The sequence below is a fragment of the Glycine max genome, chromosome 14 (assembly GCF_000004515.6).
Source record: "Glycine max cultivar Williams 82 chromosome 14, Glycine_max_v4.0, whole genome shotgun sequence".
Taxonomy (NCBI): domain Eukaryota; kingdom Viridiplantae; phylum Streptophyta; class Magnoliopsida; order Fabales; family Fabaceae; genus Glycine; species Glycine max.
Genome location: NC_038250.2, coordinates 2,522,799 through 2,542,612, shown reverse-complemented (window position 1 = coordinate 2,542,612; position 19,814 = coordinate 2,522,799). Strand labels below are relative to the sequence as shown.

At 28.9% G+C, this 19,814-nt stretch overlaps 1 protein-coding gene across 1 annotated transcript; it reads right to left on the bottom strand.

The window, feature by feature from the left end:
• Positions 1-6,766: 6,766 nt before the first annotated feature.
• LOC100808831 (uncharacterized) lies at positions 6,767-7,680 on the bottom strand. Its single transcript, XM_003545358.4, has one exon. The coding sequence runs from the start codon at positions 7,611-7,613 to the stop codon at positions 6,954-6,956; it is 660 nt and encodes a 219-aa protein (XP_003545406.1). The 5' UTR covers positions 7,614-7,680; the 3' UTR covers positions 6,767-6,953.
• Positions 7,681-19,814: the final 12,134 nt, after the last annotated feature.

Here is a 19,814-nt window from a genome sequence, read left to right as displayed (position 1 = left end):
CAACACTACGTTGCATGGGTTAGTCCGTGAACCCGCAAGTTAAGCATGTAAAATCCAAAGGGTTAAACGGATCAGGTCTCGAGACTTAACGCATCAGTTCATATACTCGTATACTCATTCTTGTTGAAAAATAAAAATAAGCATTTATTTTATTTTTTTGTGCATGTTTGTAATTGAATTCATGTAAAATTATATAGTGTTTTGTCAATGTAAAGTCTTAACTCTTATATTTTAAAACCCATCGTTTTGAATTATAGGAATTAAAGATTTTAAAAATATAGATTATCTTTTTATCTACTGTAATTGGCTGAAGTTTTTATAAGTTACAACAACCAATCATATAGGGGGGGAAATTAACCAATTTTGTTCATTTGATAATGGAAACATTAATAGTATTAAATACAAAAAAGTAGATAAAAGTCTCTCCACCCCTTTTTTTTGGGTCAAATTGTTGTCTCTCCAATTTCGATGGTGAGAACTGAGAAGACAAACTGTAGTGGAATGAACACAGATTCATGATCCATGGATTAAAATGCAAGGCCCACACTTGAATGTAAAAAAAAATCTCCAATGAACTATTACTCTAGTCGTGGCTGGCTAAGAACGGGTGAACTAAGTTGTAGCACTTACAAAAATACTAATTTTCAATTTACCAGAGAAGTTATCACAATAATGGTATTTTAGGATGAAGATGAAGATACTTGACTGTGAAGCTAGCTTTCATATTCATAGGTGTAGGTTATAGGTCCGTTAAAGGACAACGGCGATTACTAATCAATACAAACGACTACCAATTAGTCTTGGATCAATAATTAGGATTAGTTGTCACTTTCTAATGTACATTATGTCACATAAAACAAGATGATGTTGTGAGGATGTTCTTTGACACTTCTAATGGGTACTAATTGGGTCCAAACTACCTAAAAAATCTTAGCTCGGGATCAAGTTGCCTCAAAAACCTTAAGTGGGTCAATGTATTTTGATCATGATAGAGACACCCAACTGTTTGCAATATTGATGATCGTGGCATCAATATATTTCTTAATTAGCGGTGCCAATTACTTGTGAGACAGGTATGCATCAAAGTAATAACTTGTGATTTTGCAAAATCTTACCCCTGAAGATTAGATTTCTTTGGATCCATTCTAACACAGGTCCATGACAAATTAATTCACCATATATTGATTAATTAACTCAAGAATTGAATACTCAGATAAAGTCATTTCCAATGCCCTTGTTTATAAGGATCGCTTCAAGTAAAGTAATGTTACATGCCAAAATTTATTAATGGAGTAAATGTAATATATTTGATAAACTTATGAGTTAATTTTTTTTAATTGAAAATAATTCATAAAATTAAATGATAATTGTCAAATGATATAAAAAAATATATTTAATATTTTTTACATTTTAATTTATTACTAATAACTTATATTCTTAAAAAACAGAATAACGGTTTTAAAAATTTGTATTATAAGAAAATGGTAAAGATTTGGTGATTTACTCATCGTTTAAACTCAATTTTTTTCCAAAGAAAATTAAATTAAATGAAATAAACTTTATTAATGATATTATTTTAAAACAAAAAAAAGTATTTTTTTCTTTATAATTTTCTTACATTTTTTTATTTATAATAGAATAACTTATGCACGTCTCTCTCTTACATAACTATGAAACATGTTACAAATCAAATCTTTTATTTAAAACTAATCATATATATTTGAAATTTTACTTAAATTGAATCATATTATAAAAAAATAATTATAAAATTTATATGATTCAAATAATTTTAATCATAAGGAACGGTGTGATAGTAATAATTGACAAATGAACTGTCGTGTGCCTATAAGGATGATAAATTAGGTAAGAGAAATTTTCAAACAAAAAAAAAAGAAGATAATTTTAAAATTGAATAAAAGAGTGAAATAAGATTTTAAATGAAATAGTAAAAATAAAGTTGAGAACAAAAAAAAAGCTAATAACTTTTAAACTAATTTATTTTTCATAAGTTACCTTAAGTAGCTTATGAAAATAAAATACTTGAAAAATAAATTTATTTTGGTCAAAATAATATGTAAGCTAGTAAAAGGAGATAAACAAATTATAGGATCTGGAAAATTTAGTTAAGCATTTGAGTGAATTTTTGTGAAAAGTGCTTAAATGTATGTAACATTATAAAATCTATAAAATTGAGATAAACAACCCATTTAAACACTAATGCTGTATGATTAGTGTATTTCTAACTAATATGAAACATCTTACGACACTCTTCATGCCCAAAATTGATGCCATATTGTGCTGATTGCTGAATCAATTGTTCTAAAATCCTTAATTCATTTAACGAATGCACAAATAATTTTAACACTCCCCCACTTAAGAACCCATTATGTTTAAAATATAGATAATGCATAAATAATATTATGGAAAAGAAATTGTCCTTTTCCTCTAAAACTCATCGAAATCAAATTGCCAACAAGAATACAAAGGAACGTGGAATTGTACTCAAACAATAAAGAACTTGCAAATTTGCATGTAGATGATGCTACATTGAGATAAGGTTGCTTTGTTGGGGAAGCATGGCATGTGGTTGGGCTAAAGTTGGGCCCGTGAATAGTGTGGTGCCAAGGGAATGAAATGAAAAAAGGGGGTTAATGAGTGCTCAAGCACAATGCATTAAATAACCTACGATGGTCTATAAAGTGTAGTAGTTTGTAGAGTGGTCCCTCACATAGCAGAGAAAAAGGCTGGGCTTGTTTGCTTGGTTCAGTAGACTAAGTACAGACCCCTACACACACCTACTGTGTCTTTTATGTAATCTCACTGTCATTACTAAAATCTTCTGAGCCCCATCCCTCATCTTTTCCCAGTCGTTCACATCACCATTTTTTATATTAATTTTATTCTTTGAATATCAGATAATCAGATAATTGACACCATGTACAAAGTGTATAATATAACACTACCCATCCCCACTTATATATCTTGTTACTGTATACTCAATTTCCAAACTTTCTTAATATTTCACAAAATAAACACTTAATGAAAAAAAACCACATTCAATTTGTCATCGGGGGCATAAACACATTCAATTATTTTTCTATTTATTAAGTTGGAAGGTTTGAAAAAATACATTGTGGAAAGATGATTGAAGATTTTGTATTAACTAGTGATATGAATTAAAATAATATTTATAATAAATGAAAAATAACCTTTATTTTATTCTGTGTTATTTTTACAGATGAATTAGATTCTAATCTACAATAGAATATGATATTAGAGTATATTTTAAAAATGGTTGTTAGGTTTATTTGTTGTTAGATTTATTAGATCACTCAGATTCACTTCACTGATGTTAAACTTGTAAATTTTATGTTCATAATATTCAGCCATCAACATGAGAAAAAACATTCACTTTTATAAAGTAATTTTTGGAGTTGAGTTAAATCTGAACTAAAATTTTAATAATTCTTTTTATCTCTTTGTTACTTCATATCATATAAGCATTTAAAACTTATTTCTCTAAAACTAAAAGAGACAAAAAAATAAGTTATCTCATTTTGGTTGTAGAAAAAATATTTTCCTTTTTATAGATAATATTTTGTTTATACGGGAAGCGCCAATTTTTTATGCTTCTTCAGACTGGTAAAATTGACTCAAACTCTGACCTATAATACATTTTTGATTTTTCAGTAACGTTTGATTGCTCGAACTCATATCTTTATATTCCCCCAAAAATGTTGCTGCTAGACATTTTCGTTGTTGCACTACTTTTTTGGGGGCAAATACACTGAACTGGGCTTTGACTAAGTTAGATTAATTCGATTAACAGGTTACATATTGGGCCATTCAACCATTTATTATAGCCCAAGTTGACTCAACACATTGTTAACAAAGAAATGAATTTCAATCAATGCATCGATGAGCATTGACTTTTCTTTTATACAAAGAGCATTGACCTTTCCGACTCATAATTTTGTTTAGTTCATTTTATCCCTCTTCTCAATTACTTAAGAATATTTCAAAGTTTATATACAAAACCATATACTTTATACACAATAAACATGCACGAAATATACAATTAGTTACTAGGATATATAGTACAAATTTAACTATTGACTGAATAATCTACTCACAAGAGAACTATTAGAAATTTCAATATACAATTGTTTTGTTATGAGAAATAAATTATCGATTTTTTTTATATAAAAAGTAAAATATTTTGTAAATTATCAAAAGTCAAAATATAGCACGGTATTATATATATCATGGTCCAGTTTTGTTTTTCCTTTACTTTAAGATGCTCACGAGTTGATAATGCAACTCATTATCTTTGTGTATGAGCATTGACTACATATGCTTTATATTTGAATAATGACATACGCAAAACTTTTATTTTATTTCACATGCTTACCAAATTCTAACATTGCATCATTCGTTTTTTTTTTTCTTTCTTCTAATTTCATTTTTACTATCTAATCAAATGACTACATATCAATTATACCAAGGAAGGATCCACTTAATTATTCAAGAGTATCTTTTTTGGAGTTATTTCTCATTTTTATTATTAATTTTCTTAAAATCTTATGAGGATTATAAATAATCAATCATAATCATTAAATTTTAAAAAAATCAATAATTAAGATGAAAAATAAAATATAAAAAACCCCTCAATCCATATGCAGAATACACATAGACCTTGCCAATAATAAGGTTCTACCCTTCAAACAACATAGACAAGTATTCTATTCAAGAAAAGCATATGCCTAGCTATAGCCACATCATACATCCACTATGATAATACAACCCCTTCAAACATTCCATGGGATACATTGACAAAAGAGAACTCCTTCACCCTGTCAGATAGCCATACCCAAGATCTAAATTTAGTTAATTTCAAGGTACATGTTCAGTATTAAGGACAATTATTGTTGAAAATAATGTTCATTATATGGGGTAAGGCATGGAAGACTCGAAGGACCACACTAGGATGCACTGAGTTATTTGGTTCAGTACCTGCAGGGTCAAGCTTATTGTAGCGTGTAATAATGGCTAAATTAAATGACATTAAAGCAAAAATCTTCTGGTTAATGCATATAATTTCCTTTCAGCCTTTCCTTTTGGATCCGCTATACTGAGGTATACACGTACTGAATTAAGCCTCTAATTAATTTGACAAAGAGGGTTTTCTCCTTCGCTGTGTCTTTGCTGTTCGATTCATTTTTTAATCGACAAATGTTAATTTGTTGGTTTTGTTAGAAATATTATTTAAAAAATTTAAACCCACAATCACTCCTTCCTCCCTTCTTTATTCTCCCTTCATTCTTCTTCAATTATTGGGTCAACATTGTATTTCCCTTGTTGTTCAATGCATATATAGCTTCCTACCCTTGTTGCTTCCACGCAAGGTTAGTTACCAGTACTCGACACATTATCTTTTGATCTTTTTATAGGTTAACGTTTGGATATCTAAAATATGTAGCTACATAATATTACGGGATAAAAGTAGAATGCAATAAAATTACCACAGACGGAATGAAATAAAATTTTATTTGTGTATAAACTATCCTGTTATAGAAGGAATGGATGACAAAAAATCCATTTTTATTAGTTTATTTACATGTTATCCTATTTAAAAGAATGTTGACACTCCTATTTCACATTCTTAATAAAGAAGTGTAAGCTGATAAAGGAAAATGCGCAGAAAATAATGTTATGAAAATGTGAAATAAAGTATTTGTATATAATAAATAATCTCTATATATATACAATAACAACTACTGTGATCTATTTAATTTCCATCTATTTCATTTATTAATTTCTAGCATAACATAGGTTTTATAGGACAAGGGGAAACCTAGGTACGTCTTGGGCTAGGAGAACGTCCTAGGCTTTCCCAAGGCTCTTGACACACTATATATATGCTTTCCAGATACTCAATTTTTGAGAGTCTACTGGGTGTATGTATATATATATGAAGGCTTCCTGATCAGAAGTTAAGTTTCCTCAAGGGTTCAATTTTTGCAAAACTGATGATGTCTTTTACACCAAGTTCGTCTCCAAAGTTCCTCGTCTCAAGACACCTTGGTGTAGCTCTATCTATGTTTTCATCAAAATTTATGTTTAGAAACTGTAACTGACAGTCTAATAGAATTCTAAAATGATTCATGAACACTTCTCGTCTATTTAATTTGACACTTGGTGAGAAAGAGAAAAGAAAGAGGAAAGTATATGTATAATAAGTAATATTATGTGATAAAAAAAATAGAGAAATAAACAGAAACAATGAGTGTTAATCAGCTGTTTCATATGTCAAAGTGTCCACATATATATACTATCCCTCAATAGAATTTGTAATTAATTTTTTGTCTCTATCTCACTCCTTATTAATGATCAGCAAAAAAATATCTGTAGTTATTTACTCACGGAAGCCAAATATATGAATCAGAAAACTTAGAGAAAATGACCTTATAATTGAGAGGGAGAGATCAAGAGAAATGAAGAAATAGATGAGAGTGTGAAGAAAGGTCTGTGATCTTTATTATTTCTAGCTGTGTAAATATCACAAGTCTAACTTTTTAAAACCACTCTGCAGCAAAATTTCTTCCACCCGAAAACAGATATAAATACAAATGAATATATAGTTGGTAGTCACAAAGTCAGTAAGATATATAATTAAACATGACTCAGAATTGGGGAACAATTGCAAGTTTATAAATGCAAGCTTCACTTTGTACATCAACTAAGAAATGCATTAAACAACTCAGAAAAAGTGGAACAATTAATTTCCATAATATCATTCACAAAATTATAAACAACCAGGAAAAAAAAAACGAGTGGCTAAATTAATTAATCCTGAAAGGCCAGAAAGAAATATAATTAATGTATATATCAGTGTACAAATTGATGTTATGTGTGTGTGGAGTACTTCTAATTAATCGATCAAGGAAATTGAACTACATAGTAAACATTTCCACGGGCTTTTCTTTTTCTTTCCACTCTAATCCTATGAATCTGCATGGCGAAAACCTAATCTTGTATTCTGAAATGGTTTCAAGCTTAGGAGACCACACCTGATCCTTAGACTTCACAAGCTGTTCATAGTGCTTTTGCAACTCAGGAGTACTACACAGAAAACTAGAGGGGCTACCAGGGGTTGCTCCAACACCATTATTTTTGTTGTGATCTCCACCACTTATGAGCCTAGTGATGAACTCTGGCATGACCTTAATAGCAACCCTTCCATCAGAACCCTTCAAGTACTGAAAAGGGCATGCACCAAACTTGATAGGGGACTTGTTAGGGCAAGATCCAAGGGCAGAAATGGAAGCCACGGTGAGGTTGTTGCATGCAAAGAGATCAATGGGGAGAACAAAGTAGGTTTGGCCGGGCATGAGTTTATCATCTATGGAGAGAACAGGAATTGGTTGTCCAATGAAGAAAGAGTCTGCATGACAAACCATCATTTCAGGGAACTCAAACATGATCTCACCAGCTATGTGTTTCCCTTTAAGGGATCTCGATGTTCCTTCCCAAAATATGAGCTTCACGGATTTTGATGATGATGATGAATTGGTGTTGAGTTGAAAGCATGGAGTCTTCAATGCGTTTCCCATTTGAATAGGAGAGAATAATAGAGAGAGAAGTGGTGCTAGTTAGCTGCTTAGACAAGAATATGATGAAGAGATTAGGAAGCTTATGATGTTATATATATACATATATAAAAGGATATATTATAATGTTGACTTTGGATAAAATAATGTGGTCCTAATTTTATTTCATTATGTTTTTGGCACAATTAATTAAAAAGTTTGATGGGGTCGGTGGTCTGGTCAGCCATGCCGGCTTTGAAATTTTCACTTTCTATATCGTGATGTGTGGTATCTTTTAGGACACACTCTTGTGCCAGGCTCTATAGCAAAAACAACTCATACACGAAGTTCACAAGCTTAACCCTTGACCTTGTGTGCCTTTTACTATTTATATTCAAACCTAGTTGGTTACCCTTTTACTCCTTCAATTAATATAATATGCACAGGACTATAGGAGGAGTATTTAGGATTTTACTCTTTTAGGGGTGAAGATCAATTCATGAATGTAGATATTTTTGATCTAATAATAAAGACCTGAAAGAAATAAAAAAAAAAAGTTAAAACTCTTACTTTGTTATTAACTGCGTATGAAAAGTCGGCACTTTATACGGTCCAGCGTTGGGGGCGAAAGTACAATTATACAATTAAAGACTAATAAATTTCATATCTTAAAGGTTAAAAGGCGTTGGAAATTAAAAACTTTCCCTCAGGCAGAAGATGTGTACGCCGTTTTTGTTAAAAAAACATCCTGTAGAGTTAGTAAATTTTGATTAACCATATATAATTTTAATCTTGGATTAAAATTATAACACAAATTACCGAATTCTCTGTTTTAAGTCTTAAAAGTTTTACCGACAAACACAAAAGATTTTACTTATGCTCGTATATTATAAAGAGAAAATAATTCATATACTAATATTATGAAGAGTTTTTATAATTTCATTTAATCAAAAACCGTGGTATAATAACTTTATTAACTTTTATAAAATCACTTAAGTCATATATTTATTATCTTTTCATGGTTGAGTTGACTGTAAAAACTTCTACATTATTGATACATAGAACTTAAATAATACTATAAATTAGAATTTTTAATTTATACATCCTAAATTATAATTATAATTATATAAAAATATTCATTTTATAAAATGAACAGAATGATTAAAATACTACTTTAAAGAAAAGCAGTTTAATTAATAAAAAAAATCAAACCTAGCTAAATTCTCTGGTTTTTCTTCACTACTTGAAACTCAAGTAGCATTTTTTTGGGTGCTCAATTCAAGTAGCATATAACACATACTCATTTTGATATAGAAATTTAATCATTATCCAAAGACTAAGTTAGATCCTGTCATCTCGATCATTTTTTTTTTTTGTATAAAATTAACCACTGTATTTCTCTGTCATTTGTGCCAACGTCATCGAAAATATGACAGAACCAATCATCCGCGAAGGCATCTCTAAGTTTGAATTCGTTGACTCTATCTAATCCGTGATCTGAGCTTTAAAATTTTGTTGATTTTAAATCTAATGAACCCAACTAATTCATTTAATATTCATAATTTAAGGAGTGACTAATATATATTTCAAAATCAGTAGGTGTTCGTTTGGTTCTTTCCAACTAAAATTAATTGGTTCGCAAGACAAAGCCTCAAGTTCCCTTCGTCATAGGCTGATATTAATCGAACCCAAGTTGTGGGTTTAAGACCAAAGTTGTGACTTTCACGTGTCAATTTGCTGCTTTTTTTTTTATTATGTAAATGTATAGTCAAATTGCAGGTTATAATTATATAATCCGTTTACCATTTTTATGCCTTCGATATATATAATAGAAGCCTATTATTAACGTAATTAGTTAAAAAATTTGTGAAGGAAAAGAATAATTCCATTGTTTATAGATATTCTTACGAATTAAAAAGAAGTTTATCTCAAAGACTTGAAGAAGTTCGATTTACTGATTTTCTCTCAAATTTTCTATTTTCTTTGATAAATTGTTTTAGCCTTTATTAAATAACGTCGACCCTTTTCGTAAGCCACCTTCCGGATAATAAGTTAATTCATCAAAAATAAATTTATAGCTATTAAAAAATGACTTATTTCTGAAAGAAAAGGAAAGAATATAATATGAATTTGACTATAATTTTTAAATAATTGTGTAATTTGAACTAATGAACAACTAAAACGGGAAACAATAATGAGAATTGTTCAAAATTCGCATGTGATACACATCTGTGTAACCTATCCTCCAGGAGCTAAAGAGCTGACTTTTACATTGTCAATAGAACACCAGAAAAGCAATCGTTATATACGTACATAAATATATAGTTTTAAAGAAGAAAAATTCTTATACGTTCATATTTCATGTTCTTTCTTCATTGACTAAGTTGTAACAAGGGGGAGGAAGAAGCTATAAATTCCACATTTAAGAAGAGATAAAGATACAATGAATGCTACTAGTATCAAGTTGATAAAGAAACTTAAATTAATTTCATTATTTATGCTCCTGAGAAAGAAAAAATTAATCATAGAAAATAAACAGGCCAAGAGAAGCTAAGTTGATTTTATGTTTTAAATGGATCCATACTCTTAATTTCTTCTTTCCCTCTTCTACCTGATCTTTCCTAAGTAATTAAATTGACGGAAAGTAAAAAAAATAAAAAATATGATATGTATACATTTTCTGCGACTATAATTGATTATCATAAAAAAACTATAGTACGTAATTATGGAAAATGTTTCTAAAATATAAAAGGGCAATATATACAAATTTCAATTTGTGTACGTACTCCTGTATATTTTGTAGAATACTTGGAAAGCTGCAATACTAGACTCGTCCTTCTTTTAGATTAGGGCATGTCACTACAAAGTACGAACAATGCGGCAGTTGGAAACTTTATTATTTTATTGAGACAGATGACGAGTGAAGACTAGTAGTGTTGGCCTTTTGCACTATAAAAAAAAATAAAGAAATGGGAATTTTCATTTTTCTAATCTGATTTGGGCACATGATAAATTTATCCTTTTGGGCATTAATCATTGTTCTTATATAATTGAATATTCCAAGAAAGTCCAAAACCGTTTCTTAGAACAAATTGTATCTTTTGACTCCCTACCAAGTTAATTTATAGTTTTTCTTTTCTTTCTCTTCTTCCTTTTGTTTTGGGAAGTTGTAATTTGATGAATAAGGGTGGGAAAATACATAGTGCTCCAACTCGGGAATTTTCACTTTTAATATTATAAGACTGCACGATAAATGTGGTTACTTGCTAAAAATAGCATTTTATAATCTCTAATTTATTCTTGTCATCATCAATTATATGGAAACTTAAATATTAACTATCTGTTAAATATTTTAAAAGGTGCGACATAAAATATTAATTTTTACAATATTAAAATTTTCGAATTTACTTTAAAACAAATAAATTTAAGACACCATACCAGCCTTAATAAAATTGTTGATAAATTGATATACGTATGTTTGGCTAAAAGCTTTAATTTAATTTTTACAAATTCTACTCCTATAAATTGAATTTGCACTATTTTTTTGTCTATTAAAAATATTTTTCCGTTAGAAATTAATTTTTAACTTAAATATGTTTCATTTGATCCCTGATAATTTTTTTTTTGAATTTAGTTTGTAATATTTCAAAAATTTAGCCTTCAACTCCATGGCCTCCCATCTCCAGCCATCGACTTGTTCTCTAGCGATTGCGACTCCGAGGACAAGCACTTCATCTTCGCCACGTCGATGCCGCCGCCGCGAGATACAACTTCACCCTCGAAATGATTTCTTTTTCCAGATTTGAGATCCACTCTCCTTCCTCCTTTTTCCATGGTTTGTTTTTCCTGATCTGACATGGTGGCTTCGTCCTCTTCTTCTCTTTGCATCGACTCTCCTTCCCCCACATTCTGTCCTCATTGGTAACTCCTATTTTCACTCTCATTCACCGTTGCAATTTTCCACCTTCCTCCACTGCTTCGACCTCTGGGAACGTGAGAAGTGAAGCTCTTTGCCATAAGAGAAGGAATCAATAGAGGGGAAAACAAAACAAAACAAAACAAAACCCAGTAATAAAAGAGAGAACTTTGAGAGACCCAAATAATGTTTATGCAAAAAGAGAGAGCTAAACCTTGTTGGGGGAATGTGAGAAGTGAAGCTCTTCGCCATAGGAGAAGGAATCGATAGTGGGGAAGCAACCTTCTCCTTGGGCTCTCCATGTGCTGAGAAGGTAGAAGATTGGTGCCAGTGCTGGGTGGATGACAACCGACGATGTTTCCGGCGCTGGAGACTTGGTTTTTGCATTCATTTTGTTTTTGTTTTTTCTCTAGAAATTGTTTTGACTTGACCTGTGTTGTTATTCAGCCTTGTCTGTTCTGTGTGTGGCTGGGCTTTTGAGCTGAGGGGCGGTGCGGCTCTGCGACTTGTACGCCCAGGAAGAGGAGATTTTGGTTGAGTTTTTTTTAACCTAAATTGAAACCACATCACAATTACGCAAATAAAAATTAAAAAAAAAATAATTCATCCCAGACAAATAATATTACGTGTGAAAAATAACGAATCTCGTCCAACGGCAGAGACCTGAAATAAATTTTTTGAAATATTAGAGATTCAATTGAAAAGAAAATTCACTTAAATAAATAGGTGAGATACCCCGGTGACCACCTGTTACTGCCATGAGATCAACTGCTGCAAACAAGAATATTATAAAGCAAATTATGATACAAGGTCAAAAAACCATTCCCTCGAATTTGTAGAGAAAATTTTATCAGGGACTAAACAAAAAACACATATATTTATCAGAAATAAAAACATATTTAAACCTTAATTTTTAATTTTTTATGAAGAGAAATATGAAATCGTTAAGGTAATAAGTTTATTTCTTTCAATAAAATCCTTTTTTACAAACAACCTATACCACACTTTAAAATATTGGCATTCGTAATGAAACTCTCCAGAATGATCAAATAATAAATTCTATAAAAAAGCAGAATCCTATATAATTTCATTTTGAGACCAATAAAAGATGTTTAGGAGGATATTTACTTTTCTTTCCTTTTTGTGAAAAAATTGATTTGAGACTTGATGTCTCTTTCTTCTTTTCCTTGTGTTTTAATATTATCAAACAAATACTAATTAACATGGCAATTATTATAACAAGAGTACAAGTAGCACATTTTCTAACCCAATTTTTTTAGTGGTCAAAATTGAAAACTATAAAATTACGAATGAGATACATTAAATAAAAAGTAAGAGTGCATCGACAAAAAAACAAGTAAAACCTTCACAATTTTATAATTTCTAACAAATTTAAATAAATATTAGCTGGAGAGTGTTAGCATTTCTCTTATTACAAATATGCATTCACTAATTATAAATAATGAATAATTAAGTTTGTAGTCCTTTAACTTTTTTAAATTTTAATTTTTAGTCCATCAATTTTTTTTATACAACTTTTAGTCCTTTTAAATTTTTTTCCTATTTTTAGTTTCTTGTTTATTTTTATTGCTCAAAATTAGTCATTGTTTTTGTCAATTTATAGTCTCTTGTTTATTTTATGTTTGAGAATTTTTTTAGTAATAAAAATAAATGATGGATTAAAAATGGACAATTTTTTTTAAAAGAAGTAAAAATGATGACGAAAAATTAATTAATAATTAAAAATTATTAAAAATATTTTGAGAAAAAAATTATAATATAAAAAATTTAAGAGACTAAAAATTTAATTAATCCTAAAAATAATTATATATTAAACTAAGTATCCCTGCTTACATGCAGGCTATATGACTTTAAGTTTTTTTTTATAAATAAACTAAGTATATAACTTCGAAATATTATATGTAATAATAATAACAATAATGTTGTTATTATTATATCATTTGTTTTCATTTAAATAAATCGGTCTTTGTGAAATTAATTTTAAAATATTTTTTAATAACTTTAAGCTTAACTAATTAACTAAATAAATAGGTTTTTTTTCTTTCCAAAATGCCTTAACCCAACTTATTTAGCAAATAAGTATGAATTGACTTGGGTTTGAGGTAGGTTAGGTTGTAGGTGTTTAACAGTCAAAACAATAAGCAGGCACAATCAAACCTTGCTTAAAATGAAAATGTATACATTATATAAAAAGTTTAGAATGATACACCGATAGACTACTTTAATTCAAACATGATTAGAATTTGATCATGTTATCAACTCTAATACATCTTTAAATTAAAATATAAATCCAATTATCCAAATCAAACACTATTTCAAGAAAAATAAATGTTTCAAATAGTATAATACATGTCTCAAACAACAACAGTAACAATTACTTAAATTACATGATAAATTAAATATGTATACCATATTGAATAAAGTTAAACGGATCTAGATCATTGACCTAACATACAATCCAATCTAATTATAATTAGATCAACTAAAATAAACTTAAACTAATTCGATTTTCTAACTCAACTTACAAAAATATTTTTAGATAGGCAAATTATTAGTAATTAGTATATTATGTTAGTTAGAAAATTCGAATTTATGACCTTTTTATTGCTTCAACCCTACAGAAATGTTATTACTTATTAGCTAGTTAATCAAATTTACGGGTCAATACACCAGCTAATGTGTGACACAATCAATTGGTAGATCAACAATTATAAAACTTAAGCTTGCGCATTACTCAATCTGTCTAGCTCAAACCTTGGGCAATAAAGGAATAATATATTCTAAGTAGTTTTGAAAAGAGTACAGATGTCAACTGTCAAGTGACTTTCTTCTATATAGATATTGTATTTTATTTTAAATAAAATAAAGCGTTGAGGTTAGTAGCACAATTCTTGAAATTGGGTTGTTTCTAAACTATTTTAAGCTTCTTTTATTTCTTGATTTTCTCAACTAGTTGCGATAAAAAAAATTGCTTTGAAAGAAAAATGATAGTAGTTTTAGGATAATTTACTGATATTCTTTGGCTTCAAAATATAATAGTCGTTTTATTCATCATCACCACGATTAAGAAAATAATAGACAAAAGAAAATTCAACTACCTCTAGCATTTACGATTAGAAATGAAAAATAACGAATTAATTAACCATTTAAAAATTGAAGAAAGAGGATTACAGAACAAAATTTTGAAGAAAAACACCACCCCCAAGAAAGTCTCTAAACATTCAATCAACCAAAATCTGAAGATGATCAACGACATAGATTTTAGCCTTGAAGTCGTGAAAAAACTATTGACAATTTGCCTTTGCGCAATTTCCTCAACTTTGGTTGTTGATTTGTGATGCCCTCTTCCAAATAGTTGATTTGTCATCAAAACACAAGAAATTACTAAACAGAAGCAAACAAAAAATAGTTGAGCTGACATGAGTGACCACAGTCTCAACTACTGTAGCTACCAACAAATCAAGGCTAAAAATATAGTAAGCATCTAGTTATATATTTGCCTAGATTGATGATGCTCTTGAAAGAATTAACACTTAGGATAGAATGGAGAATTTTAAACGAGATTTTTTTTAATTAATGTTGTTTTTTTTTCTTTCCAAAAACTAAAATTGGAAATAATTGTGCGCCTACTATATCAGTCATCAGAGATTTATTTAATTTTAACTAATCAACTATCGTCTTTGTCATTCCTAGTTTAATATACTTTGTTTTTGGTTATGCATCCAATATCAAGTTGAAATGCGGGATTTAAAATTTACGGTTTGAAAGGAGTCGGCCGAAATAAGTAATCAGCATTTAGTCAAATAAAAAAACATGTTATTGGATTATATAGTGTTGATCACCTCAAGTGTGTTAATATTATTTTAGTTTGTTTAAACTTATTTATTGAAATACGTGTACATTTATTTTAATAAAATAAGTATTTTTTAGTGTGTTTGTTTATATTATTTTTGGTTAAAAATATAATTTTTTTTAACTTATTTTAAGAAGCAAATTTATCAGCTTTTTTTCATTAAAAAACACTTATACTAAAAACCTTTTAAAGTTGTTTTTTTTTAAATTTAAACAAACCCACCCTTTATTAGGATCACTACATCCTAGGTATTATTTTTTTTTATATTTATTGACTCGTAATAGTATTGTTCTCAAAAAAATATCTTGATAAATTAAAAGAAAAAAATATTTATAAATTATTTTTTATCTTGACTTTTAACCCGCTTACATTGTTAGAATTAATGCATTTAAAATATTATTGATTTTAATGCTTGATAGTCTGTTATGTTTTTGTCTATAACTCAATGAATCAATAAATGATTGTTTATAAATGATCTATAAACGTAAGCAATATAAGGTTTTTTTAGTGTACTAAAACATATACGTCAAATATATAGTTTACTTTCTGATTAGAATACGTCAAGATGAGTTTTGATAATTAATTTTTGGGTAAAATGACTACATGTTTATGATATTGTTCTTGCATTCTTTAGTATCAACAACGAGGTACTTCTTATGCTGTCAGTTTTTTGTTGTCAAATGTAGCAGCAGTTGCCACTTTTCAACATTCTTAATTAACAACTCTTTACAAAATGCCATCGTCAAAACACAGTATATATGTACATAATTCAAAACAAGTCCTTATCCAAGCCACAATAATTGTTGGCACGTATATTTATTTATTTTTAATTACTAAGAATGGTAAAACTTGATCGCATACTGTTTTGCAAAAGTTCTTATTAGGTGGTTTTCAACTTTTTATATGATGTACTTGAATATAGATAATTGTTCAGTCAAAGAAACGGAAATTAATGAACAAATTAAAGATAATATAATTTATAAGCATATATGACCACGTACTTATCCGTTTCCACAGTATATATCTATGTATATTGGTTCTCCTCCATCATCAGCAATGACAATGAAACTATATTGAAATTCTCCCCTTTGTTCATTGAAAAGTTGAAAAACTCTTAATTTTCAGCGTATGAACATCATTACCATCGTTGTCAATTTCATCATTAGTCTCAACCTCTCAGCCGTTATAAACATCATGCAGCCGCAGTTTCTCTTTCTCCTAATAACATATTTATGAAGAAAGAAAAAAAAAATGCCTTGTGGGTTGATACTATATATAATTAAACTTTTCGATCACTTGCTTGGACAAATTTGATTTTGTCTGATTGAGCAATTTGCAGGAGCATTCTTAATTAGGTCCCCATTCAATGTTTCCCATGTCTAATACAAGTCAATTAGAAACAATTTAGCATGTCATCTTTAGACAAAGCAATGATGATGTCGTTAGATTAATAGACTAAAATCCCTGTGGCCAAATTGTGGGTCGTTCTTGGTACCTTCTTGATGGGGATAATGGGGGAATATTGTCTTAATCACATAAACCATTTTACCATGGAGTTCAGTGGAGTGGCTTGTGTTTAAGCATTCAATTTCATATATTTTTTTGGTTAGCATTATGCTTTGAGTTATCGTAATAATATTGTTATTTTGTGAGTTAATTAGTTATCCTAATATTGTTTGATGTCAAATGAACTTATAACTATTTTGATAATTAATAGTAATTTTTTTACTTTAAATTAATATTTTATGCGTTGGAATTAAAGACGGATAGAGAAAAAATTATAATAATTCATACAATCTATTTAAACAATTGAATTAGATTCATTGGTTCAGTATAATATGTAATGTAATTAATTGTTGATACATATAAGTGTTTTGAGAATATATATTGTTAAACATCATTTAGTTTATAATATAATTATATTTGTAATATTTAATTTATACATGTGATCAAGCTATGGAATCGATCAATATTCTTAATCATTATTATGTATCACCAGATAATAGAGATGACCACATAGGGTTAGGATCTACAAAAATGATCTTATCAAAATATTATATTAGCTTCAGCCTCTTAAATGTGAACCCCTACAACTTATCAAAATTATAATCCTTATTGGCTGTAGTTGATACGACATATATGCTAGTTTTTTTTTTCAAGAAATACATTGAATTTATAAACTATAAACAATATACTCTTTATTTTAAATTTTAAACGAGATAAACATTTTCAGGTACTTTCATTTTTCAGACACGTATACACGTATATGTCTTTTAAGCAATACAAAAATACATTGACATTTAAATATATACAGACATATAGCAATGCTTATATCATCCAAGAGTAAGCAAATTAAGCTGAAAATATAATATATACCCCCCCTCCCCCTTGTTCTGGTCATAATCCATTTGTCGTTGCTTGTTTATTTTTTAGGCCGATATACATTATTGTGGTTGCTTCTAATTTGAAGGCTTTTGAATACTTCAATTATCATGATATCGTCCCACTCAACAAACTACAGGTCCATATACATGCCGGATCATGATTCGTACATGCATTAATCTCACCATTCAAACGGCCATAATGATGAAAATCCGACATTGATTATTCCTTTGTTAATATGATTATTAATAGTTAATAATGGAAATTAGAAAGTTGGGTGTCTGCGCTAGTTTGTTGTCTGAAATGGAATATGGTTTTTTATTTTGTTTAAACTTGAAGGGAAAGGTGAATTCATCCATTCTTTAAAAGGAAGATTTAGTCATTACAATGCATCATTCCTGCGCTTCAAATTATAATCTGGTTTGCTCAAATGGAAGGCAGACAAAGAAAGCAAAGCCAAAACATAACATCATTTATTCACTTTTATTAAATTTTCTTAAATCTATTAAATGGGTTGAGCCAACTCTTCTTGTTAAACTAAGTATGAAAAATTAGGAAGTATTTGGTTTGGTTGGTTTCTGTTTTTATTTTTATTGGAAATAGAAAATGGTAATGAAAATGCGTTTATTTAGATTTTTGAAAACATTTTCTCAAACGAATCAAAAGCTGGAAACAATAAAATTTCATTTTTAGTTCAAATCAGGAATCTCATTTTGGGTAAAATGAAAATGCGGTGACAAGAAATATAATTTTAAGTAAATCTAAAAGTATATTTTCTTTTGAAAACATATTTTCAGTGTTTTTATTTTTTGAAAACAGAAAATAAAAAATCAAACCAAACATATTTTCAGAATTCTAATCTTTTAAAAATAAAAATAATTTTTAGAAAATAAAAACAGGAAATAAAAAAAAATGATATCCGACTTTATCCAAATTTCTCACGGACTATATTTTTGGTCTGACTTAGCTCGTTGGCTCATTGAGCCGGGCCAAATTAATATTATTTTTTTGTCTAAATTTGTATGAATTTTAAAAGAAAAAAAATAACATCAAGCTAAATAAGTCCTAATAGTTTTCGAAACATTATTTTACAGATTCAATCTGGTCAGGGCTAAAACTTCATGCACTCTACAAATTTTCTACCAACACTCACTTTCATTACAGGAAGGATATTTCTGAATGTACTTTTACATTCTATATTACGTTTTTCCGTAATGAAATGGGGTATTGGCGAAAAAAATTTAGAGTGTAAAGTGAAACTCATCCTAACCAGTGTGGTTCATTGAGCAAAATTGATCCAATTCTTTTTAGACCTCTACGGGTCTGCTAGTTCGTCAAGCAGGACTTGTTAAGGCCTTGATCTTAAATTTAAACATTAAAAAAAAAATCATTTTTCTTGCATGAATAAGAAAAACATGACTACGGCCAAAATTTTGATGGTTAACCTTAAATTTATAGACGAGTTATTTTCTTTTTATGATTATTATATGAGTTACTGCATCTTACAAAACAATATAGAACTGCAATTAAATCATCATCATTATTATGATTGTCATAAATAGAGTAATGAGTGTGTGCCTGGCCACATTAGTATATTTAAATAGTTTCACGATGCAATAAATTACGAATTAGATTTTAAATTGCATAATCTTTTAGTATAACAGTTACATTGATGAAACTTTAATATTTGAAAAAAGTTATAATAGATATAATTTTGCCTACTTTGACACTTAATGTAAATATACATAATCATCAAGATAATACTATATAATTCAATAAAATAGATAAAATTTATTTTATAACATATTAAAGACGTTATTTTACAATGTTACACACACTCACACTACTATATTTAATAACTCTTTGCATGATCAATGGCTGAACAATCTCTACATTTTGTGATCTTTGATCCTTCATATATGTAGAGAGAGAGAGAGAGAGACGCACACATATAGCATGTAGACAATTCTTAATAAGGGTAGTAGGGACTGATAAGAAACAGAGACATAAATGATTAAAATATACTTTAGGAGATAAAATGCAGCTATAATCG

Coding starts and splice junctions, on each gene's coding strand:
- LOC100808831 (XM_003545358.4), bottom strand. CDS start 7,613: ATGGGAAACGCATTGAAGACTCCATGCTTTCAACTCAACACCAATTCA.